Source organism: Hemibagrus wyckioides, linkage group LG07 (assembly GCF_019097595.1).
Source record: "Hemibagrus wyckioides isolate EC202008001 linkage group LG07, SWU_Hwy_1.0, whole genome shotgun sequence".
Taxonomy (NCBI): domain Eukaryota; kingdom Metazoa; phylum Chordata; class Actinopteri; order Siluriformes; family Bagridae; genus Hemibagrus; species Hemibagrus wyckioides.
In genome coordinates, this window is record NC_080716.1 from 23,370,389 (window position 1) to 23,395,794 (window position 25,406).

At 38.1% G+C, this 25,406-nt stretch overlaps 2 protein-coding genes across 3 annotated transcripts; one reads left to right on the forward strand and one right to left on the reverse strand.

Annotated features, from left to right (window-relative positions):
- The first annotated feature begins 84 nt into the window (after positions 1-84).
- si:dkeyp-75h12.7 (uncharacterized) lies at positions 85-6,541 on the forward strand. The gene is made up of 7 exons (XM_058395315.1): positions 85-103; positions 257-316; positions 2,366-2,532; positions 2,861-3,096; positions 3,686-3,824; positions 4,105-4,232; positions 4,337-6,541. The coding sequence occupies exons 4-7, from the start codon at positions 2,965-2,967 to the stop codon at positions 4,826-4,828; spliced, it is 891 nt and encodes a 296-aa protein (XP_058251298.1). The 5' UTR covers positions 85-103; positions 257-316; positions 2,366-2,532; positions 2,861-2,964; the 3' UTR covers positions 4,829-6,541.
- Positions 6,542-6,569: 28 nt separating this feature from the next.
- Positions 6,570-24,511, reverse strand: pik3c3 (phosphatidylinositol 3-kinase, catalytic subunit type 3). 2 transcript variants are annotated; one of them, XM_058395313.1, is made up of 26 exons: positions 24,119-24,511; positions 22,783-22,971; positions 22,339-22,482; positions 22,066-22,195; positions 21,900-21,926; positions 19,840-19,926; positions 18,784-18,879; positions 18,572-18,643; positions 18,061-18,165; positions 17,877-17,969; positions 17,599-17,784; positions 17,267-17,406; positions 16,932-17,010; positions 16,766-16,833; positions 14,788-14,893; positions 13,673-13,789; positions 13,385-13,516; positions 13,095-13,223; positions 11,498-11,567; positions 11,343-11,407; positions 9,772-9,856; positions 9,554-9,628; positions 9,276-9,444; positions 8,042-8,132; positions 7,804-7,929; positions 6,570-7,274 (listed from the first exon to the last, which is right to left on the reverse strand). In XM_058395313.1, exons 1-26 carry the CDS (start codon positions 24,181-24,183, stop codon positions 7,260-7,262), a joined length of 2,661 nt encoding a protein of 886 aa, XP_058251296.1. In that variant the 5' UTR covers positions 24,184-24,511; the 3' UTR covers positions 6,570-7,259. The 2 variants fall into 2 exon arrangements, with proteins under 2 accessions (XP_058251296.1, XP_058251297.1); XM_058395314.1 differs by lacking the exon at positions 21,900-21,926 and having other exon boundaries at positions 6,571-7,274.
- Positions 24,512-25,406: the final 895 nt, after the last annotated feature.

Below are 25,406 nucleotides of genomic sequence, written 5' to 3' on the forward strand. Positions count from 1 at the left end.
CTCTGTCTCTCTCGTCTTGTTCGCTCGCTCGCTCTCTCACTCGCTCTCTCACTTGTGTGCGCTCTCTCTGTCTGTTATGATGACAGGTCTGCAGCTTCTTCTGGTAAGTACTGAAAATCTAAAATGACAGAAATGGGTTTTTTTACTGATAGAATTGAAGAAACAAATGGTAGCTGGGATATGTGTTATTGCTGTGGATGGAGTAATTCAGTTAATGGCAGAATGATATTAGTCAATTTTTCCATTTCATTTGCAGTTGTTATGATGTGGGCTGTTCCTTTAATCTTGTGGGTGATTTCATTAGTGCTGAATGTAGGTGAGTGGATTTATTATGTTTTATAAATTATAGTTATTTCTGTATTCAAATGGCTTTAGGTAAGCTGCTTAGGCATGTATTTGATTGTCAATGAGTAATTGTGTGTGTGTGTGTGTGTGTGTGTGCGGGATGGTTGGTTGGATGGATGTTAGGGCCCTCGTGCTCTCTTTGCACTACCAGTGTGAGTGTTAAGGATTTTGGCTGCCACATGCACTGGAGCTGTTCTGCTGTCACCACCACTACAACCTTCACTGTCCAGACAATGATTCAAGGGTGGGTGGGTTTTACACACTATGACAAACACAAGTTATTACACACTTGAGTTTTAGACAGATATCAGTTCTCAGAGTCAGTTCTGTCCAAGCCACTGAAAACCTTTACTGAATAAGCATCCTGAGTACACTTTAGATGTGACTGCCATGACAGCATGCGAGAGACAAACACACACACATGCGCACACACACACGCAAGATGGTGGAAAAGAGACAGCGAGTGAGGCAGTAACAGCTGGAACGGAGTGTGCATAGTGCCTGATGTGAAACTTGCATGTGGTCTAACTCTAAGCCACAGCAGAGGTACCATTCCTGCGTATATCTTCTCTCATTGTCTCAGAAACGAAAAAGCCTGTTTTAGTTTCCTCTGACTCAGTCATACCTGCATGAACAGAGCGGATGAGTCAAAATGAGGTTTTTTTTTTTTTTTTGGTGTTTTTTTTTTTTGAGGAAAGATAGTGCATCAGTCAGATTCAACATGATTATAAACCTTTAGATCAAATGGACACGTTTTAATCAGATCGTCACATCAGCAAATATTTGACCAACTAAATGTTCCCTCTGGACTCGGCAAAAATATGTTATAATACAAACTCAACAATCTGTAAAAACCTGTAACAAATACTATAGTAGGACAGAAACACAAGATTGTAGCGGTGCAAAAGGTGAGATTAGTCTAATTATTTTGGAGATTATGACGGTAACTGTTAGGTGGGATTGATGTTTCTTCATTTGTTTTTAAAATCCTTTTCACTCATATATATATATATATATATATATATATATATATATATATATATATATATATATATATATATAATATACAGTTATTAAACAAGCTATTAGCTATTATTGTTTAACAGTGCAGTAGTGTAATGTATAATAGCTGTTAAATTAGTGTATTAAGGAATAATTGAAGATTTACAGAAAAGCTTCTGATGAGCATTTTCATGACGGCAGGCTTAGAAAAAAAAAACCTTTCTTGAACCTTGAATATAATCAGACTTATTTAATATTTCTTATTTCCTTTATCCAGAGCCATGTACAGAAGTGCTTTTTTAAGTCTTTATCAATAAATACATTGATACTGGTTCACTAAGTCATAAACTAAGTCTAAAACTCTGTTGGGAGGCAATTTAACTAATTATTAAGATTACCTTACTTACCTCCTCTTAAGATTAAGTATGTGATTAGTAAACCTATTGCTAGACAGTTTACTGTGAAGAGGCTTGTTCTTTTGGCAAAAAAAAAAGTTTTTAAGCAGTTATTTCTAGACAGATTTTTTTTCCTGTGAATTGAGTAAGAAAATGCTTGACATAAGTAAATGATCTAAATCTGCATAAATCTAAAATTTAAATCTAAAAACTGAATAGAAGATTTAATAATCGAAATTTAAAATATCACATAAATCTGCCCACATTTCAAGATTTTTTGCACTTGCTTAAGGTGTTGTTTTTGCAGTGTGTATGTGGTGGTCTGGGATACACCCTTTGGGTGGGGCTGAATTCTGGCAAACAGACAAAGAAAGATGGTTTTGGCCAAAAGTGAAACAGAATTAAGATGTTTTTAGCTATAACATACTTTGAAACCTGGGCTTTAAGGAACCACAAATATATTTCAAATTTTTCCAGATAATTCTTGCCTTCATTCATGTGTTCACTTCAAAAATTTACATTGTGAAGGGTTTTTCCTAAGCTGACACACATATAGAGTATATACATAAATATCTCATGTTATACAATGAAATGCATTGATTTGCTGTGTGTGTATTTTGCAGGGCGGAATGGCAGAACGTCTCTCAGTGTGTCCAGATCACCTCCAGTAGTTGTGATCTGTCTCAGGTCTTCACCGATTTGGATCGCTACAAGTTTGTCAGGCTGGAACTGAACCAGGGAAATTGGAAAAGAAATCTGACTTCACAACTTTGTGACCCAGTCAAAGAATGTTTGTACCAAGACTTTATTAGACTATTTACTATTAGTATCTTCTTTACAATGATAGTTACTATAAAGAGCTGTATGAAGGTGTACATTTAAAAAAAATCTGTCCCACCCACTCCTGCATGCTCTTTTGTCCACTCTCACACACTCCCTCAGAAATCTTGACCAATCCCACCCATGCCACTAATACTCGTTTGCCCCTGCTTGCAATATTATTAATATTAATTAATATTATTAAATTAATTCTTTAGAATTACCCAAAATATAAACATTTAATAAATATTTATTGCACTAATGTAAATAAACTTTATGTGATGTGTTTGTTTCCCCAGTGAATGCGAGTTTTAGCCCCCCCTCGCTGTCCCTCTCTCTGAAGGAACAGCAGCTCTGGGTGGAGGTGAGCTTTCCATGTGCTCCGAACGCTATCTGTCCGGCTATGAATAAGGATGAGGATGACTATGAGGAAGATAATGAAGAGGAAATACCAACCTGCTGTCCTGTGACCGATTTCCTGCCAATGAACACCACAGTGACTCTTTATAATAAACATGATCAGAATGATATTCAGGTGATAAACTCTGCCATGCTCTTCTTTACTTCTTAATATTGAAGGAAAGATTACAGAAATGTTATCTCAGGTTTTTTATACGTATGAATAATGCTGACTAGCTTGAACTGTTGACAGGTTTCATGTTTGCTCTGAGCATCTTGGCTTTTTAATATATAGGTATAATATGCTGAATGTCAAAATGTTTTACATTTACTAAAAATATAGCAGATATACTTGAGAAACCTTTAGACTTATACACTTTTATCCCATTCTTATGTAATTTAGTCATTGACTGCATTCTCCTACTTGGTGTTTTTTACCTGTATAACACTAAGTATATAGGAATATGCTTGGAGGAGAGTCTGTATTGTCACATCACTGCATTGCAGCACAGCAAGTGTTAATTCGCATACCCGTGAGCCCAGTTACAGCATCATTAATATGATGTTTGATGCTCATGTCATGATTTGTCTCCATATTAAGCAAGTTCGGTTTAATTTCCAACAATCACTGATAAATCAGGTCTGTGGTTCTGTTTCTATACTGAGTTCTGATTGTGTCAGGCATGTACTTGTTGCACTCACTGACTAGTTTGTTTTTCTCACAGACTTACACTGAGTTGGTGGAAGATAGTCCATGGAAGCTTAACTTTGATAAATTCACTCCAGGTCAGGAGTACTGCGCTGTGGCTCACTTTGCCTCCTCTCCCCTCTCTAACAGACAGTGTGTCTACATCCCACTGCTGGGTAAACAGTGCTCAATTCATTTTATTTGTTCTGTTTCGTCATGCTTTTAACAAGACATTGTCACAAAGCAGCAGATACAGATTTAGTTGTTACAAGCCAGCTAGAGGTCACAATGGTAAGGAAAATCTCTCTGAGATGATGTGTGCTATTCTTACTTTGTCTCTGTAGGGATCAGTTATCACAGTCACTTGCTTATTTTCTACCATTCCTTTATTTTAGTACATGGTCATGACTTAAACTTCATCTTAAACTTGGATGTGTCTTTGTGCATGCCCTTCAGAAATCCCAAACTTTTTCATCCTGGTCCTGTGTGGTGTCTTCACTGCTCTTCTTCTCATTGTGGGATTTATGCTGAGAAGATGGTGCTGTTGGTGTGCTTCAACAGATGTCAGACTCCCTAAATTGCTGGTATCGTATACGTCATAGCTACACTCGCGGATTGAGCAGCTGGGTCTATTGCAATTGTGAGTTTGGAAGCCGATTTCATTAAACGCTGGTGTTTGTGTGTGCAGATGTCTCTTCAGAGTGACGATCAGGAGGGTTCTGTTATGGATGAACCCAGACAGGCAGATTTTGAAGAAGAGGATACTATTGTCCATCTCTCCATCATCTCTCTTAATGACATGCTTCCTTCTAACCCCAGCTCATTTTATCCACACTTCCACAGTCTTGGGGACCGATATTACACCACAGCCACTCTGAATGACCGGTTGTGTGATGGAAATGATGACACTAATTACTACTTCAAAGATGTCGAAACAAATGGTCTTGCTGATTGTGCATCTCCAACTCACTATCCATGGCCACGCTGGTCATCACTTCCTGCTCTCAAAACAGGGGTGGTATGTTTTCTGGGTAATTTGCTCCCATCTGAGGTCTCAGGGATTCCTTTAAGCTCGGTCAGAGTAGCTGAAGAACAGATAGCCAGAATGGAGTCAGATCATTCTTTCACAGTACTTCCAACCATTTATAGTGACAGGGGTTCATCTTCAATTATCTGCTGACTTGAATCCAAGATGCCATTTTGTTTGTGAGCTTGTTTTCTTAAACCGATTTCTGATGATGGAACAGTGACGGCCAAGATATGTATTCCAAAGTCCATGAAGCTGTAAACATGAGCTAACCCGATGATCTAATGGATACTTCTGATTGGATAGTGTTCCTCTGATTTCTAGGCTTCCAACACCAGACCACGGCCATGTTCTCGCAATTAAAAAATTAATGGTAATTTCTTTTTCTTTTTTTTTTTAATATGGACCGTTGTTGAGTCATAACCTTCATGTACATAGAACTGGTTAACTCCAGTCATCTCTGAAACAGCCTCATGAAGTTAATAAGACAAAAAAATTGCTGCTTGTCTTTTTACTCAGAGACCGGAAACTCTGTCCTTGTTAATGCCATCTGAGTTTAAGGTCAACTAATACAAACTTGCATATGGAATCATTTTATGTCACCTCAGTGTATTTTATGTCTAAATAAATCAGAAGGAAAGGCCGTCAATCTGTTGATGAAGCTAACACAATCCAAAGTTGGTGCTGATTTTGGGATACAACCATAAAGCAGTGTGACTCATTTCAGAAGGCAGTCATAAATCCTCATCTATTAGTTTTACCCCCTGTGGACTCTCTTCTGCGTAAATATCGTGTGTGCCTGTGTGTGTGTTTGGGGAGGGTAGTGGTGGTGGTTGTGGCGCGCGCACACACACACACACACACACACACACACACAGCCTGCTTTAGCCTTTTTTTCCCCCCCTCACTGACTCATTGTTGCCTGTCCTGGCTCAGTTTTTCATGGCAACTCAAAATTCACTGCCTTACTGTGCACTTTGTGCTGATGCTGGTATTTTCTAGAAGTGTTGCAAAACCAAAATTAGGCTCTAAGGAACAGAGGTGACTTTTAGGTGATTCCTGTTACTGTGTACGGCTTACACTGTAATGTCTTTCACCCATTTAGTCTTCATGAGTCTGAGCTGCTGTCTGTTTGCTTTATGCCAAGTAAACCGGTGGCAAGAGGTGCAACAGCTTAGCCGCTATGTAGTTTGACAGTTTTTTTTTTTGTGTGCCATCTATGATTCTGATGAAACCTGTAGTGTCTGAGTCCTTCATTAATATAAGCAATAATCAAGAATAAAGCTGTTCGGTTTCATTGCTGCAGTTTTAAATGTCAAGTTTCAAGTTGACCAAAGTGAAAAGCGTGTGAAAGTGTGCTGCTTTAATGAAGCCACAACCCACAGCCCTGTAAGCGCGCACAGAGAAAAAAAAAAGACCGATGGCAAAAAGAGTGAACATTGGTGAGGAAAACCCCGATTTGAGGTTTTGCACTGATCACGTATGTGTGTTAAACACCTTAAAACATTTTATAATACACAGAAAGAAATAATTGCCGATTTCTTAAATACTAAGTTTTTACTATCTGTAAATATTTCTTTGTTTTTTTAATATTATAACATTAAGCAATAGATAAAAAATATTAAACAGCAATCAAAACAAGACTATTGAATTCCTGATACAGCTGTGAGCAAAATGGTCAAGATATTCTTTGTTTTATATAATAAAAAAAAAAAAACAACCCAATAAATAAAAACCTTTTCCAACTTAATAATAGGTTTATGCGTTCTGAATTCTTTCTATCTGGGGCATGACTCACTTTGCTTCGGTACCGGCTCATGCAGAGTCTGATGCAAAGTTGCAGGCAGAAGGATGAAGAGTCTGAGGTGATAAACGGCTCTGTAGCTTATATGGAGTCTGTATCTTTTTATTATAATAAAGCCATTCTAAAAGTACAGCAACAGTTTGTTTGTCAGCAATTTGCTGTTTCTCCATCTTCATAAACTGTAGACATCACACTCTACGTTTCATATTAAAATGTTTAATGTTTTAGTTCACTGTACAGAACAATCATATATAACTTATTCATAAACTTAGTATTTGCATTATATGAGCCAGCTGCAGTTATACCACAGTTGTGTTTACATTTTCTATAACGGCATCTCTGATAATAGTTGTGTCTGTAACACGGATTTATATCAATCTGCTTGTTCTGGTACATTATTGGGAGAGGCTGGTGAGGGAATGACTCCTCTACCTATAACTGAAAACAGGACCTGACTCCTTCCGCAGATGTACCACAGCATTAACTGGCAAATTGCTGTGGTGTAAGAGGACTAAAACACTTCAGGAGACGCTGTTATAGGAAAAACATCAACTTCACGGCGATAATACTAGCGCAGCTTGCTCAGCATCCTGTCACTTTACATTACAACCAACTGTGTTTTATTTCCTTTTAGAAGCATATAACTCTCCAGATGACGCCACATACACACTCTTGGCGCCTTTCTGTCTCTAATTTCCTTCACTTTCAGTTCTTTTAGCTTGCTTTAATTGCTGCGGCAAAATCGGTACAGCTGCAAGTTTCAGGCTCCGTTGTATCACCTCACCTTCGCCAGTACTGTCGGGGGAAAAAAAACAAACCAAAGCATTAATCATTTAAGAGGATTAAAAAAAAGGCATAATTCTCTTTCAATTCAGGTGAAAGGCAACAAGGTACAAATAAAAGTTCTTTAGATGTATGACGCTCAAAGTGTTGTCTATGAATTTTTACAATTTTTTTTAGTGTTGGGAATCAGACCAAAAAATATACCAATTTATTATATTATAAAATATTATATTATAATATTATATTATATTATATTTATTGCTAGGTTCTTTTATAGCTTTTATCCTGTTAAAGACTTAATCTAAAACTCAATTTAATATGCTTTGGAAGTGGAATATTTAAGAATAAATAGCTCTCCAGAATAACAAATTACACAATGAAATAATGAGTCGAACCTTTAACTAGCTGGATTATGTTCTTATATGAATCTATACTGAGGTTCTGCGCAATTTATTATTTAATTCTTTTAATGGGGTCAGTGAGTGCAAGCACTTTAAGAATCCATGCTCTAGAGTACTGTGTATTACATCCATGTCTATACCTGGGCAAATTTGTGTATTTGTTCCACCACAGCAGCAAACAGAGCTCCCACACTCTCATCTATCAGACTCTGCATGTAGTGCACCGCCTCCTCATCTGAAAGGTCCAACCTGAACTTATCCTGCACCTGAAAGGACACCAGACAGGTGGAAAGTCACCATTCGAGTCTTTCCTGAATGTCTTCAACACAGTTAAACAAATAAAGAGTGAGTGAATGAACCAAGTAGAAGTTAACACACCTTTTTAACTGTCTTATCAGGCTCAAGCGCAATGTCAGGAATATTGGCATCCACCATGAGGGAGAACAGGTTTAAAATGAGGTTGGAATATCTGATAATGACACACACCATGTAAACTTTAAAAACGTTGCATTTGGACAGTTTTACATAAAATTCACAGCTTAGATCAGTTTCATAACATGATTATTGTAATGGGAGGAGCCGCTGTACAGTGGCAAAGTAAGAGAACTGTGGATATACTGGATGTTATTAATGTTTTAGGTGTCAGAGTTGGTTTAGTCTTTTGCCTGGATACTGTTCATTTTTGAGGATTTACTACAAAAGCCCTTAGCATCTGTACTGGTGGACATGAATGATTCTTGTTCCAGACATGCTTCAAGTGACCGTAAGACACCAGCGTAGCAAAAGTCCAGCCTGACAACTACACAATGATAAACAGCATCACCACTTTTTACAGACCAAAGAGACCACAGGCCATCATTTTTTCTTTTCTACTGGATCAACTGAATCAACATTTCACAAAATAAAATAAAAAATAAATTTAAATAAAGGCACTTGTCATGTCCCTTCAGTCAATTTTCTTTGGGTAAATTAGATTCTGAATTTGAACCTGATGGTCATTGCATAGTACAAATCATAAATGCTCGTGCTAAATCATATATCTTTACCAAAGGCTTGTTAGTGACCTTTGAGATTATAAAAGAAATATACAGCATAACAGACTTCTGAGATATGTTTAAAAAATTCTACTCAAAATAAGCATATTAAAATTATTTCCATATATTCCGACTCCAAACGTCTGCTCAAAAGTAAACTTATCAAGACGATCACTTCCATCTCTTCCAGTTATGGGATTCCAATTGGCAAACGCTTTCAATTTCAATGGCAATAACACTTTCTCTTAGACCAGCTTAAAAGCTAAACTATAACGATAATAATGAAATATCCTATAAAATCCTACTGTCTGTGATATGTTAAGCCTTGGTATCCAACAGTGTCCCAGCCTAGCTCTACTTAATATTTCATCATCAATACTCAATCATCTCTCGAACCATTATACTAATATCACTCACCATTGCTAAAAAAATTATACAGTTTACCTAGAAAGTACACGAAAGAATCTAAATAAATGCTATGGGTAAACTGCAGATGTTGGCAATTCTGAAGAACTCTGTAGAACAAGTGGGGTATACATCATCATGCTTGTGTGTGTGTGTGTGTGTGTGTGTGTTACCTGCGCAGGTGCAGAAAGGCTGTGTAACAATGTTTCCTAAGCTCCTGGTACTGTTCACTCTGCATGCCCCCCATGCCCTCTACCATCTCCTTACTCAGCTTCATCGGAGGAGGCAGTGGTTTGGGGTCCCGCCCCAGAATGTAGCCAAAATCAATATGGAACAACTTTCCTACAGCAGAAAAGAAGGGATCAACCATGACCACGTTGTATGTGTGTGCTATATACACAATTCCAGAATAATAATGAGGAAAAAAATGAAGTAAAATGCAGAAGTGTACCAGTCTTGGTGAGAAGCAGGTTGTCCAGGTGTCTGTCCCCAACTCCAAGAATGTAGGTGATGACGCAGTAGCCAGCTGCAACACACACATAAAATGCACAAGAAGCAAATTCATAAGCCACAAACTCTACAGCTGTACAGAAGTATGACAAGCTATTTTTCATTTTCAATAATTAAAAGAAGATCCCTTTAGGCAAGTCAAACAGCTGTATATCTCACCACAGCTCTTCACGTAGGTGTCCATCACCTCAGAGCTGATGCCATAAGGTCCTTTTTCACTAGGAGCGTGTTTTCTAAAGAAACTCTGCGGGAACAGGTCACAGATCAGCTGATAAATCTCTCTGCTTAGATCATTAACATTTATATATTTCACAAAATTCTACTGAATGTCTAATCATAAAAGGCATGTCATAGTGCAACATACAGTGTGGTCCAGGTATATTAAGGAATATGTTTTGTTGTTATGCCTCTAGGTGGTGAAGGCAGTATGTTTTCGGATTGTCTGTGGGCCTTTCCGTCTGTCTGTCTGATATCCTCGCTAGTGTGATATCTCAATAATAAGTAGTTGAATAGTTTTGATGAGATTTATATTTGATTATGACTTTAACCAGCTGACTCAAACAGGGTCAAGTCTGAAAGGACCAGATTAACCAATAAGAGTAATGCTGTATTATATTTACAACGTATGGGCTACACATTCACCCTTACACTTTATGCACCCTTAGTTTTATATAAAATTAGAGATAATCAGCTGAGGGTCAATATGTCAGTATAGACAGGCTTTTTTTTGTCATTAACCTTCCGTGTAAATTTGTAGGGAATTAAGGAGTAGTTTGGCAGGCTTTGCTTAAACTATAAGTGTATTTCTCTAGCTATGGACAGATTGTGGTACATACACTACCAGTCAAAAGTTTGGACACACCTTCTAATTCCATGGTCTTTCCTGATGTTTATTTCTTTCTACATTGTAAAACAGTGCTGAAGGCGGCCGAAATACACAATAATGTCCTTTGAACAGTTGATATTGAGATATGTCTGCTACTGATGCTCTGTAAAGCCTTCATAACGCCTCTAATCTGAGGTGCTGTTAATTGGTGATTTCTGAGGCTGGTAACTCTAAATGAACTTCTCCTCTGCAGCAGAGGTAAGTTTTGGTCTGGCTTTCCTGGGATGGTCTTCCTGTGAGCCAGTTTCATCATGGTGCTTGATGGGTTTTGCAAATGCACTTGACAATACTGTTCTTGCAAGAACTATTCCAGAACACCTGACCTTCGTGTCTTAAAATAACAACGGACTGTTTTTTGTTGTCATTACATATGGATTACTCAAGTCCATGTGTGTTATTTCATAGTTTTGAAATCTCCAGTATTGTTCTAGAATGTAGAAAATAAATACCTAAACAAAAAACATTGCATTAAAAGCTGTGTCCAAACTTTTGACTGGTAGTGTATTCTAGGAGAGTCCATTTGGTTCAGTGATAATATGTGGGTCTCAACATGCTATAGTGCACAATGTTACGTACATAGGTAAACTATGCAGAACAACAGAATTTCAGTATAAATACTTGGACAAATTAACAATCACAGCAATGTTCTCCCTAGAAATACACTCATTTTCAGTTCCTGATGGTTTTGGGGGAATTTCAGCATTAGTTTTGTGTTCAGTAAGTGAAACCTCATGCTCCTTGTTTCATTTCAAATCCAATGTGCTGTACAGCCAAAACAACTAAAACTGCCACTGTCCAATAACAAACTGCACTGAATGAGTCATGGTGTATCTGACTGTCCAACCTGAATATTGCCTTCAGTCGCCAGAACTTCTGCCACAGGAACTGATTGTACAAACTGCATAAAACCTAAGAACACAAACACAGCGGGTGTAAGAATACGCGAGTGCGTGTTGGGCTCTTTACTGCCTCGGTAGCTGCATGTGTGTTTGCACTGACCATGTTTGGTGCTGGTGGCCAGCACTTTATATGGCATCAGCTTTAGATCCAAATTTTCTTTCCTTAGCAGCTGTGGAGAAAAGAAGAGGTCCGAGTAAACAATGTCTAAAGAATGAGGATGCATATGTGCGGGAGAGATACCGGTATTCAATAATATCTGTTCTTAGCATGTTTGATAATATTTTAGAAGGTAAATCATTGATTTGGCCTTTTTGTCATTAATTACATTACATATGGCAAATATATAAATGCAAAATAAATATGAATACAGCCAATAAACCAGGGAGGGAAAAGGATGTAAGATAACAGTTAACCATATAGAATGTTATATAAATCAGACTAATGGATAAACTGAAACGCCATGTATATGTAGAAGGCTGCACTTGTCTCAACATGTTCTTGTCTCTAGAGGCATACAGGGTACATGGAAATAGTTCACTAGAACAATAAGAGCATGCATTTGGGGATTACAGTCAAAAAAAATAAATTCTCTAATGACTGTGCACAGTCATTAGCTACATCCAAGATGGGTACATCTTATTTTATATGGGATATGAGAAAAAACATTACTAAAGATATGCCACAGGGATTAAATAGTACATACTCACTGACGTTAGAACTCTCTTTCAGTGTATACAGATCACCAGTGTGTTAATTCTTACCAAATACACTGATCAGGCATAACATTATGACCACTGAGAGGTGAAGTGAATAACACTGAGTATCTCCTCATCATGGCACCTGTTAGTGGGTGGGATATATTAGGCAGCAAGTGAACATTTTGTCCTCAGAGTTGATTATTAGAAGCAGGAAAAATGGACAACTGTAAGGATTTGAGTGAGTTTGACGAAGGGCCAAATTGTGATGGCTAGACCACTAGATCAGAGCATCTCCAAAACTGCAGCTCTTGTGGGGTGTTCCCGGTCTGCAGTGGTCAGTATCTATCAAAAGTGCTCCAAGGAAGGAACAGTGGTGAACCGGTGACAGGGTCATGGGCGGCCAAGGCTCATTGATGCACGTGGGGAGTGAAGGCTGGCCCGTGTGATCTGATCCAACAGACGAGCTACTGTTGCTCAAACTGCTGAAGAAGTTAATGCTGGTTCTGATAGAAAGGTGTCAGAATACACAGTGCACGACGGGTCAGGGCTGTTTTGGCAACAAAAGGGGACCGACAAAATATTAGGCAGGGGGTCATAATGTTATGCCTGATCAGTGTAGTTGTTGTTATATCGGTGATAGGATCTGTGTTTGATCATTTTGCCTAATGTTGGCTTGCTTTATGCTTATATAGTATCAACTGTATGTCAGATTTAGGCTTACAGTAATATACAGTCTTAAATTACTGTAAGCATCTTAAATACATTTCTTAGTATTAATTTTTTCTGGAACATTGTAACTGGGTGAAGGACATGTTTATGGAGTTTTAAGAATATTTGTCGTACTCCTGAATCTAACACCTTTCTTTCTCAATGCCTTTCTTACAGAAAATTCACTACCAATTTATTGTCTTAAAAAAGCAATAAAGAATAAAGCAGCGTATTACATACAATATATTGATATTTATGTGCACACATGGGTGACATCAGACATATCAGACCTTATCCATCAGTGAGATGATCTGTAGGATGAGTTGATCTTGTCGCAGGTCATCACCATGTTTAAAGATCACAGGATAAAGCTCATTATCTTCAGTCTTAAAGATTAGCTTAGCTGGCATCAGAGCACTCTGAACACAGAAAGAGATACACACACATCACTTTCTTTCTGTATATATATATATATATATATATATATATATATATATATATATATATATATATATATATATATATATATATTTTTTTTTTTTAAATAATAGCTGGATGAATGATTGTGATAGTGGTGTACCTTGAATAGCGTGGCAGTGTCTGGCACGATGCCTCTGATGCGCACCTGGGGCTCCAGCGGGAGAGGAATGGGATCAATCTCACACAGACTCACCTTCTCATTATCAGCCAACAGAGCCTGTAGCCTCTCCGTCTAGCTCAAACACACAAACATAAGACTGTAGGCCATGTTCAGGCAAATTACTTATATAATTGAAGTATTACAAAACAGATCATAAAATCGGTCTTCACACATTTTTCCATCACTCCAGGTGAGATGTCTGAAGGAAACAAGTGCACAAGCGTGTACCTTTTTCTTGCGATTACCGCTCTCTCTCTGAACAGCCTTCATGAGTTGAACTAGTCTATCAACAAATGTCTGCTGTGCTGCCAGTAGAGAGCGCATCACTCGCACATTCTTATCACCCTGAAGAAGAAAAAGACAGAGGGAAAGGAAGTGTGTGACAGAGAGCGACAGAGAGCGAGAGAGAGAGAGAGAGAGATCATTGATTCTGTAACCTTGGTGCTACACCACAAGATATTACATAATAACGTCTCAACCACACCACAGTTTTCTTTCAAGAGGTGTCTCATTTATACTCTTAAAACTTTAAGAAAAGTATGAAAATTACTACTACTACTGCTACTACTACTACTACTACTATGACGAAGAAGAAGAAAAAGAAGAAGAAGAAGAAACAAAAAATAAATAATAACCATTCATTAAAAATTATTTTGTTTTTAAGTGTCTCCTGCCTTCCCAAGAGAGAGTTGACTAATTTCCATGATGACTAATTGTATTCATACAAATAATCATACTGGTGTTATTAGTCACAATAGTTCAGAGGTGCTTAAAGTGTATTAGTTTTGGAACAAAGCTGCAGGTGGAAAAAGCACGGCCAATAACTGCCGTTTTATTGGACGGATTTACAAATATTCTATGACTGACTAGATGTTGTTATAAAGAAAGTAATAGGGATTAAAACCTAATATATGCCCACAAGCCCAGATGTAGGGCAAAGACTGAGAGAGTGAAAAGGGGATTACGGGGTGGATTAAAACAGCCGTTTGCATACAATGCAAATCATAAATATATGCACAGGAGAAAGAACTTGTATCATAAGACTGAAAAGAAAAACAGGCAGCTGATTCCTCCCCACAGCATCTATCGCATCAATAGTGTTGTCATTAATGTGAGTCACTCGGAGTTTTGGTGCAGATTTTCCCCTTCCTTGATGCTCTTGGTGTTCCAAACCTCATGCATTACAGATTATGACCTGGGTACGATGTGTTATATATCTCTGACAAAAATACCCTGCATGGTTTCTTAATGATATATTTACTGAGGGAGTGGAAGTGTGAGTGAGTGGTGATAGCAGGAAAACATGAAAAAGGAAGTGTGTTTTTGTGTATGCACGCATTTACCTTGAGCAGAGCTTGGCTGAATCTCCTCATTACATTCAGATACATGTCGTGAGTCTTTGGGTCTCTCTGTAGTGTGTCCTGGTCCTCACACTCCACTATTACATACCTGCAGGAAAAGATAGGTTCAGGTCATGTCAGCAACATTAACATCCACCAACTGGCCAAATCTGACAGTGGTGATTAACATTAACAGTTAATCTGACAGTGGTGATTAACATTAACAGTTAATCTGACAGTGGTGGTTAACATTAACAGTTAATCTGACAGTGGTGATTAACATTAAAGTTAATCTGACAGTGGTGATTAACATTAAAGTTAATCTGACAGTGGTGGTTAACATTAACAGTTAATCTGACAGTGGTGATTAACATTAAAGTTAATCTGACAGTGGTGGTTAACATTAACAGTTAATCTGACAGTGGTGATTAACATTAAAGTTAATCTGACAGTGGTGGTTAACATTAACAGTTAATCTGACAGTGGTGATTAACATTAACAGTTAATCTGACAGTGGTGATTAACATTAACAGTTAATCTGACAGTGGTGGTTAACATTAACAGTTAATCTGACAGTGGTGATTAACATTAACAGTTAATCTGACAGTGGTGATTAACATTAAAGTTAATCTGACAGTGGTGGTTAACATTAACAGTTAATCTGACAGTGGTGATTAACATTAACAGTTAATCTGACAGTGGTGATTAACATTAACAGTTAATCTGACAGTGGTGATTAACATTAACAGTTAATCTGACAGTGGTGATTAACATTAAAGTTAATCTGACAGTGGTGGTTAACATTAACAGTTAATCTGACAGTGGTGATTAACATTAACAGTTAATCTGACAGTGGTGATTAACATTAAAGTTAATCTGACAGTGGTGGTTAACATTAAAGTTAATCTGACAGTGGTGGTTAACATTAACAGTTAATCTGACAGTGGTGATTAACATTAACAGTTAATCTGACAGTGGTGATTAACATTAAAGTTAATCTGACAGTGGTGGTTAACATTAACAGTTAATCTGACAGTGGTGATTAACATTAACAGTTAATCTGACAGTGGTGATTAACATTAAAGTTAATCTGACAGTGGTGGTTAACATTAACAGTTAATCTGACAGTGGTGATTAACATTAACAGTTAATCTGACAGTGGTGATTAACATTAACAGTTAATCTGACAGTGGTGATTAACATTAACAGTTAATCTGACAGTGGTGATTAACATTAAAGTTAATCTGACAGTGGTGGTTAACATTAACAGTTAATCTGACAGTGGTGATTAACATTAACAGTTAATCTGACAGTGGTGATTAACATTAAAGTTAATCTGACAGTGGTGGTTAACATTAAAGTTAATCTGACAGTGGTGGTTAACATTAACAGTTAATCTGACAGTGGTGATTAACATTAACAGTTAATCTGACAGTGGTGATTAACATTAAAGTTAATCTGACAGTGGTGGTTAACATTAACAGTTAATCTGACAGTGGTCATTAACATTAAAGTTAATCTGACAGTGGTGATTAACATTAACAGTTAATCTGACAGTGGTGATTAACATTAACAGTTAATCTGACAGTGGTGGTTAACTTCACCAAACATGCTGCTGATTTGTATATTGTACTTTTTGCAGAACACAAATATGGCAATTTATACCACAAATCTGATTTAGCCGGTTCATTCATTTATTTAATATTCAACAATAGAAACAGGGTCAAGGCACAACATAAATGGAATTTATGTACAATTGACATATTTATACATTTACTGAGGTGGTGTTTATTTGATGTTTTGGTGTCATTTATTTTATTAATTAAAGATATTATGTATGATTACATCTAAAATGCTAGCTAAATGCTGACTGGTGAGCTACAAAGTTTAGTTCAAATTCCAGCACAGTAAAATTCTCCTGACTATATGCGCAAGGATACAGTACACATTACTTAGTTTTCATGAGCGTGATCATACTCACCAGTACAAGTAGTTGGCTAATGTTGAGTTCTTGCAGGCACGTGATATGAGGAAAGTACACAGGTCTTGCTGCAGCACACACACACCACATGTGCACGTAGTTACAAACCACCACCACCATAACATGATCAACATCATCATTCCTCTGAACTTTATCTCTGTCTTACCTCGAGATTTTCTCCATCTGCTCCGTCTTTGCCTTTCTGTGTGCCAGTGGTCGATATAACAGCTGAGGTGATCTGGGAGCTGATTAAACATCACAGAGTTAACACATCATCAACTTAAGCTCTCTTCCATATTGCTAAAACTTATCATTACACTATTTATCTGTTAGAGGAAGCAGGATGCAGCACTTCATGAGTCATTTGCACAAAATTTAGACACATGCACATGTTGTACATTGGAACTGCTTAAGCTACTGTTGAATGGAGAGGATGTGAAATAAGCGCAGTTTACAGGTGAGCTTACTGCATTTTCCTTCATGCAGTTTTTAGCCACTCACCTGTCCAAATCACTCAATGTTGTACTCTCGCACAGGCCCTGGCTGTCCCGCTTACTGCCAGGATCCAGACCACTCTGGATATCATTGAAGTTCTCATACTTCAGAGCCTGAACCAGCTGCAGCAAGTACATCAACAAATCCTGCATGCAGAGAAAATAAAATATATATTGATAGTGAAGCAAGAATATGCCATCCTTCCCACCCAGTGACCACCAGTTTTTTTTTTACTTTGATTCCAGGAAACATGAATGAAATCCTCTGCTATATCTTAGCCATATGCTCTTAAATTAACTGTAGCTTATGAATACTCAGAACTATCATCAGAATTTCACCTCGTCATCAGCCTGCTGTAGACGAGCCACGGCGTAGCGTCTGACTGTGGGGTTGGTGAACTGAGATGAGAGCAGCTCCAGTGAGTCCTCCACATCCATGGGTCTCCACTTCCCCAACAACTCCAGTGCCTGCTTTGCCTCCTGTGGCAAGGCCCAGTTCACACACTTCAGGAACTTAGTCAGGGCCTATGAAACGCACATAAACAAACACACAAACAATATTAATGGATACTGTTTAATGTCAGTCACAGAACACATGCACGCACTAACAAACACACCTTTTCCTGAGTGGTGAGGTAATATCTGAACTTCCACACCAGGTCCTGCTCCTCGGAGGTCAGCTGCTTGGTGGGAGGATAACTGACAATGATCTGCAGACACATAAACACGGCAGTAAAATCTCCGTACCTCTCATTACTCACATCACACATATTTATTCCAACAACTCTCTGCCTCACTCACATTGAGCTGGTCTCTTGTAGCAGCATTGGGCTTCAGGTCATGGTCAGATGGTCCACTACGCAGACTCCGAGCCAGTTTGTGGTGTTTGCTTTCCACCAGATTCTCCTAAAACACAGTACAATGCCGGGTTTAATCAGATAAGCTCTAGTTTTGGTACGCCACCTTGACAGCAAGTTCCTTGTATGGGTGTGGTGAGAAAATCTGAATTAAGATTCAGTTTAGGTATTAAAATTATGATACAGTGGTCTGTATAATAATAGCACCAAAATAAAAAGTTATATTTTACAATTCATGATTACAGAAGGTGTGTGTTGAAATATGTTTTTTTAAGGAAGAAAAATCTCTGACAGTGGAATTTGAAACTCTAAACAAAAAAGTGTGCTTTAAAATAGCGATGTTTTATACATTGCTTAATTGTTTAGCAGAAGATACCATGATTTATAAAAATATATAATACATATATACATTAAGTGTGATTGTGTCATACTGGTCTACAACATTCATCACTCACCATGCACATTTGAGGATCAGGGACTTTAACTATGTCTGAACTGGTCAGTAGAGCGGAAGCTTCATCTCCATCCTGCACAAACCAGAGGAATTACATGTCAATAACCAGGTCAGTGGACAGTATAAAAGATTTTAGTGAATATGCTGGCCATACACAAAGCTGTAAAATATCTGTCAAAGCCACAGAGAGGGTCTGAGCATAAGCTTACATACCTTTTCATAGTAAACTATACTGTATTCTCTGTCTCCACTCTTGACTCGAGGGAATTCCACCATAAGGTACATGAAGTTGGAGCTACGTTTCTCACTCTGTAAGGAGGAGAGAATTTTATACCAATGGCCACCATCCAATACCCCACCATATAATACCCCACCATACAATGCCCCACCATCCAATACCCCACAAAACAGTTCTGGATATTTACACAGCATTACAGTTTTATGTGTCAAGCTTAAAGAATCAATTCCACTAAAACTCTGTCTCTCTCTCTGTCTCTCTCTCTGTCTCTCTCTCTGTCTCTCTCTCTCTGTCTCTCTCTCTCTGTCTCTCTCTCTGTCTCTCTCTCTCTCTCTGTGTCTCTCTCTCTCTCTCTCTGTCTCTCTCTCTCTCTCTCTCTGTCTCTCTCTCTCTCCCTCTGTCTCTCTCTCTTTCCACTTATACCAAAGGCGAAACAAGTTCATACACAAAAGTCACTCAAAGTGCTTCACATAAAAAATAAATAAATACATAATATAAAAGGTTGTTCATCAGCAAAAACCTGTCCAGTGCCAGACACTTTACAAATAAATGTATAATGATTTAGGCTAAACTGGAAGTGTGTCAACATCGGAAAACCATTACCCACATAACCAGATGGGTCATCAGACATGACAAACTTATAAAATAACCTAAATAAATATTTCCATCTAATGTTTATTTGGTAAAATATTACAATATTACTGGAAAAAAAGTAAGATATAATAAGAAGAATATAATGAGATAATAAGATTAGGATTTCCAGGACTGCCACACGTATATATACTTTCATTATCTGTCAGTTACCTTCACATTGTAATTCCAGCACAAAGCTAAAGAAACAAAGACTACCTGATTAGATTTGGGGTAAGTGGTATTGTAATTTTCTTTTCAACTTTAGACAAGAGGACAAAACATTTAGTGACTCCCTTCCTTACAATTCTGCTAAGAACATAAAGAGTTTTCACATGTATTTGAGCAGAAAAATCACTCGTCTATGCCACACACATTTGTGTTTCTTTGACCCATCTCACCTCATTGATCATCTCAATCTCTCTGAAGGTTAAGCGATCCAGCCAGTCCACCTTCACCATGTGCCCCTGACGATGAGCCTTCGTCAACTACAGAGAGGGAGTTAGGGGAGGCAGGATAAGAGAGAGAAGGAGAGAAAGGGTATGTGAATCTGAATAAGTAGGAGAGATAAGCAGGAGACCCATATTGTACTGTGGATTAACAATCAGCCAAAGTTCAGTGTGTCAGCCAAAGGTAGCTTTGTGTACATGTTCACACTCCAATAGCCAAGTAAATCACACCGTGAGTGATCAGTAAGCACACATTAGGAATGTCCCAGTCACTCACATTTTGGCAGCTAGTGATCTTCACATTTAATAAAGTGCTCAAGAGTCAGGAGAGAAAAGCATGCAGCCAGCAGGTTATGGTCCATTTTATAGTAACGATTATTCACATCATTGCTTGATGCTGCATTTTTGTTTGGTGAGCATACAACAAAAATCCATCCTAAACAGTAACACATTTCTAATATGTTGGTTTAAACTCATTAGCAAGCAACTTTTTGATATAATAACGGCACATGTTGCCTTTTCCACTGGTCCTGGAGTTGTGTCTAATCTGGACCCGCATCGTGCCTTTCCGCTGTGCCTCCTTTTTGTTACCATAGCAACTAACCATTAAAAATAAATAAATAAATAAATAAAAAACTTCTCGGTATGGTTGTCATTGAAGTGATAGATGAACAGGTTTTAAATTTATGGTTGAAAAATGAGCAAAATTTAGAAGAAGAAAAAGCTGCAAGATTCAGTTGCACTTTTCAATCACGGTTCATTTAATTTCAGTTCGATTTATTTGTATAGCGCTTTTAACAATGGACATTGTCTCAAAGCAGCTTTACAGGATTATAGCAACAGAATAAATATATAAAGTTTAACGTTAAGTTACTAACTTATCCCTAATGAGCAAGCCTGAGGGAGGAAAGGAAAGGAAGGTGGCAAGGAAAACTCCCAGAGATGATATGAGGAACCAGGCTCAGAAGGGAACCTCATCCTCATTTGGGTGACACCGGACAGTTTAAGCCTGATCTTTTATTAAAACATTCTTCTATAGAGTCTATGGTTTGTTTGTGCTTCATGATTACTTATGTGTGCTGCAATATTCTCTTCATTTATGTGCAACACCTCTCTCTTCCCCTTGCAATGTTTTATTATTACTGTTCTCCATGATCTTGTTCTTCTTATAAAAATCAATCAAGTTTTAAAATCAATGAGAATAATGCTGTAAAACTGTAATATCATTTAACTCTTTTAGCATTTTTAGTGAGCTCTGTTAAGCCAGCAATTCTCTGTAAACTTAAACCCACTAATTTGGCGGACTTTTAGGATTGTCCTGCTGTCAGAGATGAATTTCTGGGTTTTTTTTGAGAGTTCACAGCAATTTACATACATGCAGCATTATACATGCATTTAAGTATCAAGTTTCCACTGATCCTAAGAATAAAACATATTTGGCCTCCTTGGCTATGACTAGCTACTCGGAAAGTGTCAAGAAGGACATGCTGAAAGAGAGCTAGCATGGTCCAGCTATTACCTAATCACTATAATAGAAAGTGACTAAACACAATACACTGTGTTTAGTCACTTTGTGTGTATTAGCCTTCATCCCTCTCCAGCAACAATATGAGCTAGCTAGTGTATAGAATTGTTTTTATTTTATTTCTGTTAAAAAAAAATAAGCCAGCCTTTTGATAATAACCTCTATCTCAATGCCACATCTGTCAACATATGTATAAATGCCACAGTCGAGAATTTCAGTACACTGAAAGAAAACAACCTCTTTTCTCTAAACTAATTTATAATGCAAGTTTTAGAGCAGATGTTACATTCTGTTGATTAACAAAGTTTGACAGCGTGATTGTATTTGCCAGTCTCTCCCCATGGGAGAAGTTATAAGAGGAAAAAAATGTATGATGATAAGCCATCAAACACACCCTCCTCACACACTCTGCAAACTTTCACATTCTTTGAAACACACATAGACACACGTTCATGGACATTCAGCATTCCTGCCCTTTTATACTCACATCACTAAGTAGCTCCAGGTCAGGACCCTGGAACAGACAGCAGTTAAAATATGTCCTTTTACATCTCTCTCTCTCTCTCTCTCTCTCTCTCTCTCTCTCTCTCTCTCACTCACACACATTCTCCCTCTCTCACTGTCCCTTATTATTCATTCATCCCTCTTCTCACCTTAGCCAGCCTGCCCATCTGATCCTCAGCCAGAGTGCTGCTGGTCCTGCCCGGTGTTGATGTGGTCTCCCCACCATCACCCTCCACCCCCGGCCAGACCTTCAGATCATGCATGCCCTGCCGGAACATTCTGTAAAAAAAAGAAAAAAGAAAAAGAGAAAACTCAGAGACAGGCATGGAGACAAAAGCATGGCAAACAAAATTTAAAATGTGCATACACAATGGTAAAAATCTATTGCACAGATCAAGTAAAGATAATCAAAAGACCCTCACCCGTATTTCCCAAATAGGGTGACTGTGGTGCCCCCTACAGGAGTGGCACGTCCTGGCCCATAAACATCCCATACAGTCAGAGCTACCTGAGCATTTTGCGGCAGGTCAGGATACTTCACTGGCAACCTCAACCACTCGTTCCAGCTACAAACAAACAGCACATTAAATCTGTTTAATACGTGTATTATTAATAATCATAGAAAACTGTTTTGCAATAATGGGCTGATAATTTCATTCTTTTGTCATGCTTTTCTTTTTTATTACTGGGGCCATGTAATTTTTGAAATGTTAATATTTCCAATTAATTCATCTCACAGAGAATAGAAGGCTGTCAAAATAACAAGCTGCTCATTTAAAATAGTGTCGATTTCTGTCAGTGCATCACAGTGAAAACTCGGTTTATTAATCAGATTACCATCTTTCATTATGCTGAGAGGTACTCACTTCCAGCGGGTACTGAAAGCTTTATAGGACGTACGAACAGGCAGTGCTAGTGGCTTCCCCTCTGCAAACACCTGGCAGGTAACATACAGGTCTGAGCAGTTCTCCTGGTAAAGGCCTGAGAATCGCAGCATCGGGTCTTCAAGCAGAGCCTTGTAGCTTTTCTGTTCGCGCTTGCCTTCCAAACTACCTCTGTGAAGGGCAAAAAAATGATGCTTTTAGTGTAGTTTTCACACTTCTTCCAGACTTTTCTTCCAGACCAGAGTTTGTTCATATATATATACACAATTGATATATACTAATCTGGATTAATTTGACTATTCTGTTAAAGAGTGGTAAAAATCTAGGACTTTTTTAGTAAAGTAAGTAAAGTCCAGTCATCATGCGCTATTTAGACAGACATTTAAAATGATTCAGGGAACGAAAAAGTAGTCCACAATAAGTCTTCAGGTCACTAGAGTGACATGGGATGTAAGAGGACAGGTCAGATCTGCTTTATTATTTGACTGCTCACATCCAGAACATGTAGAGTGGACAGTGACAGGGCGGCTCTTCCTTTCTAGCATCTTGTTCTTTACTGGTCACTCATGAGCGATTAAAACCTTTTGCATGATAATTTACAGGCGCCCCGAGACTCGACTAACGTAATGAAAACACGTAATCGGGTCTCATTAACCCGTGTGTACCGGACGGGTTACCGGAATCGTGACGCCATTCCATGATCACATTATTTATGACCCTGGTCGAGGAGTGCTTTGTGCCGCACACGCAGTTCGGATGGTGGCCCGAACGGGCCGGGAATGACGTCACTGCACGGAAAAGGCCGAAGTGTCTCTCCAGACCTTCCGGAAGCCGAGTTACAAAGAGTTTTGTTCAACTTAGTCACGTGTGCTGTCTTGATCCAAAACCACTGCAGTAATAAATACGAAAATCCTGGAATGTAATTTTTTTCTCATAAAAAAAAGCAACACATAAAAAATAGAAGGAATGTCAAAGATACAAATTAGAAAAATAATATATATATAATAATTATCTTCAAAAAAGCATCCAATTGTGTACTCACAGTTTTTTGTTTTTTTACTAACGGACTTATTCCATTTATCATCATACATTTTATTTTATTTATGTTCTTTTATTGTATTTTGTACTTGCACTGATCTTTTTTTTCCACTACTCTTCGTGCCTGCTAATTTTTTTTTTTAATTGAATTAATTGTGCATTAGCAGATGGACACTTTGTTATTTGTTTCTGACTTAGATTTTAAGGCATAATAAATTATACTTTTTATTAAGCTCAGCGAGGTGCTGTCAAAAACAATGACTAAGAAACAAGTACTCACATTTTAAGTTGGACATTTATATCCAGGTCGCAACTGTAAACATAGTTAAACTTGTCGGTGTCCATCTCCAGCCACTTCTACAACGATTAAAAAACTCTAACAATTACTATAAAGGATGGAAATGTAGAAATGAGAGATGTCAAAGCAGCAGCAGCAGCAGCAGGCCTGGACAGAGAGAAGTCCCCCTACAGAGAGGGTGGCTTCCACAAGCTCAGCAGGAGAAAGTGCTGTGTTTATTTCTTTTCATGAACCCCACAGTTCATGAAAACATCCGTGTGACAACAGCTTTAATACCAACTAATCATTGCTGTGTCAAAGCCTGGGTGAATATCTGTCTGTCCATAGTGCGCTTTCCGAAGAAAACACAACAAAATCATGGAACAGGCAAAAGCAATCGATACCAAGCTCGCCATCCGAGCGGCGTTAAAACGGTGCAATCGGGCTGATCGGAAACCATTGCTTTTGTCTAAAGAGCCCGAGTAGCTTCCTTGTTGATCCATGGACGGAAAGTAGAGTAGGACAAATCTGTCTGGCGTTTCCACATTAACCAATTTACCCTGGTCACAATGTAATGGGATGTTGTGTATTTCTGAAGATTTATGAACCACAGAGTTAGGGGGGAAAAAAGAGTCTTGTTGTTGTTGTTCTTGTTGTTTTATGTATTATTGTAATTTTATTTGAATGAATGAGATAGACAGACAGACAAACAGACAGATGGACAGACAGATAGACAGACAGACAGACAGACTGATAGATAGATATATAGGCAGACAGACAGACAGGCAGGCAGGCAGAATTCTTGGATCTTTGTTGGTCATCTTCGAAAGAACTGGTCTGATGGATTGAAAAGATGAATTCGTATTTTGTAACCACATGGGAATGTGGAAATTCTCAAAAAACCCAGACAACACAAACACTAGGTGTAAATACGCTTTAATTATAATTATACAAAATGCTAATGGATAATTAACTAGACTTTCATTGAAGGGTAAAAGGAAGGACCAAACCAATAAAACCAGCAAAGAAACACAGTGTTCTTTTATTTAATTCGCATTTACAACCAGCCTGTTTTCAGCCTCAGTGGTGACCAAAATGCAACTGTGGAACTTCTTTTCTCTGTGGCTTGGCCAACAATTATGTACATAATATGGTGAATGAGTCAGTCTTCATACCAGCTCGGTCCATTACACACTCCACTCAGTGTTAAAGAGCTGTTTAAGAGGACAAGCCCCATTGCTCTCCCACTGTGTGCTCCACACACTCACAGCATAAGTTCCTTTCTCTCTTA

Bases quoted from the DNA above. Each gene is read 5' to 3' on its own strand.
- pik3c3 (XM_058395313.1), bottom strand. From the start codon at position 24,183: ATGGACACCGACAAGTTTAACTATGTTTACAGTTGCGACCTGGATATA. The intron at 17,407-17,598 runs GTGAAATTCTGA...CTCTGCATGCAG, and splicing joins TACAGCAGGCTGATGACGAG to GATTTGTTGATGTACTTGCT. The intron at 17,011-17,266 runs GTGAGTGGCTAA...ATGTTTAATCAG, and splicing joins ACATTGAGTGATTTGGACAG to CTCCCAGATCACCTCAGCTG.
- si:dkeyp-75h12.7 (XM_058395315.1), top strand. From the start codon at position 2,965: ATGAATAAGGATGAGGATGACTATGAGGAAGATAATGAAGAGGAAATA. The intron at 3,097-3,685 runs GTGATAAACTCT...TTTTTCTCACAG, and splicing joins ATGATCAGAATGATATTCAG to ACTTACACTGAGTTGGTGGA. The intron at 3,825-4,104 runs GTAAACAGTGCT...CATGCCCTTCAG, and splicing joins TGTCTACATCCCACTGCTGG to AAATCCCAAACTTTTTCATC.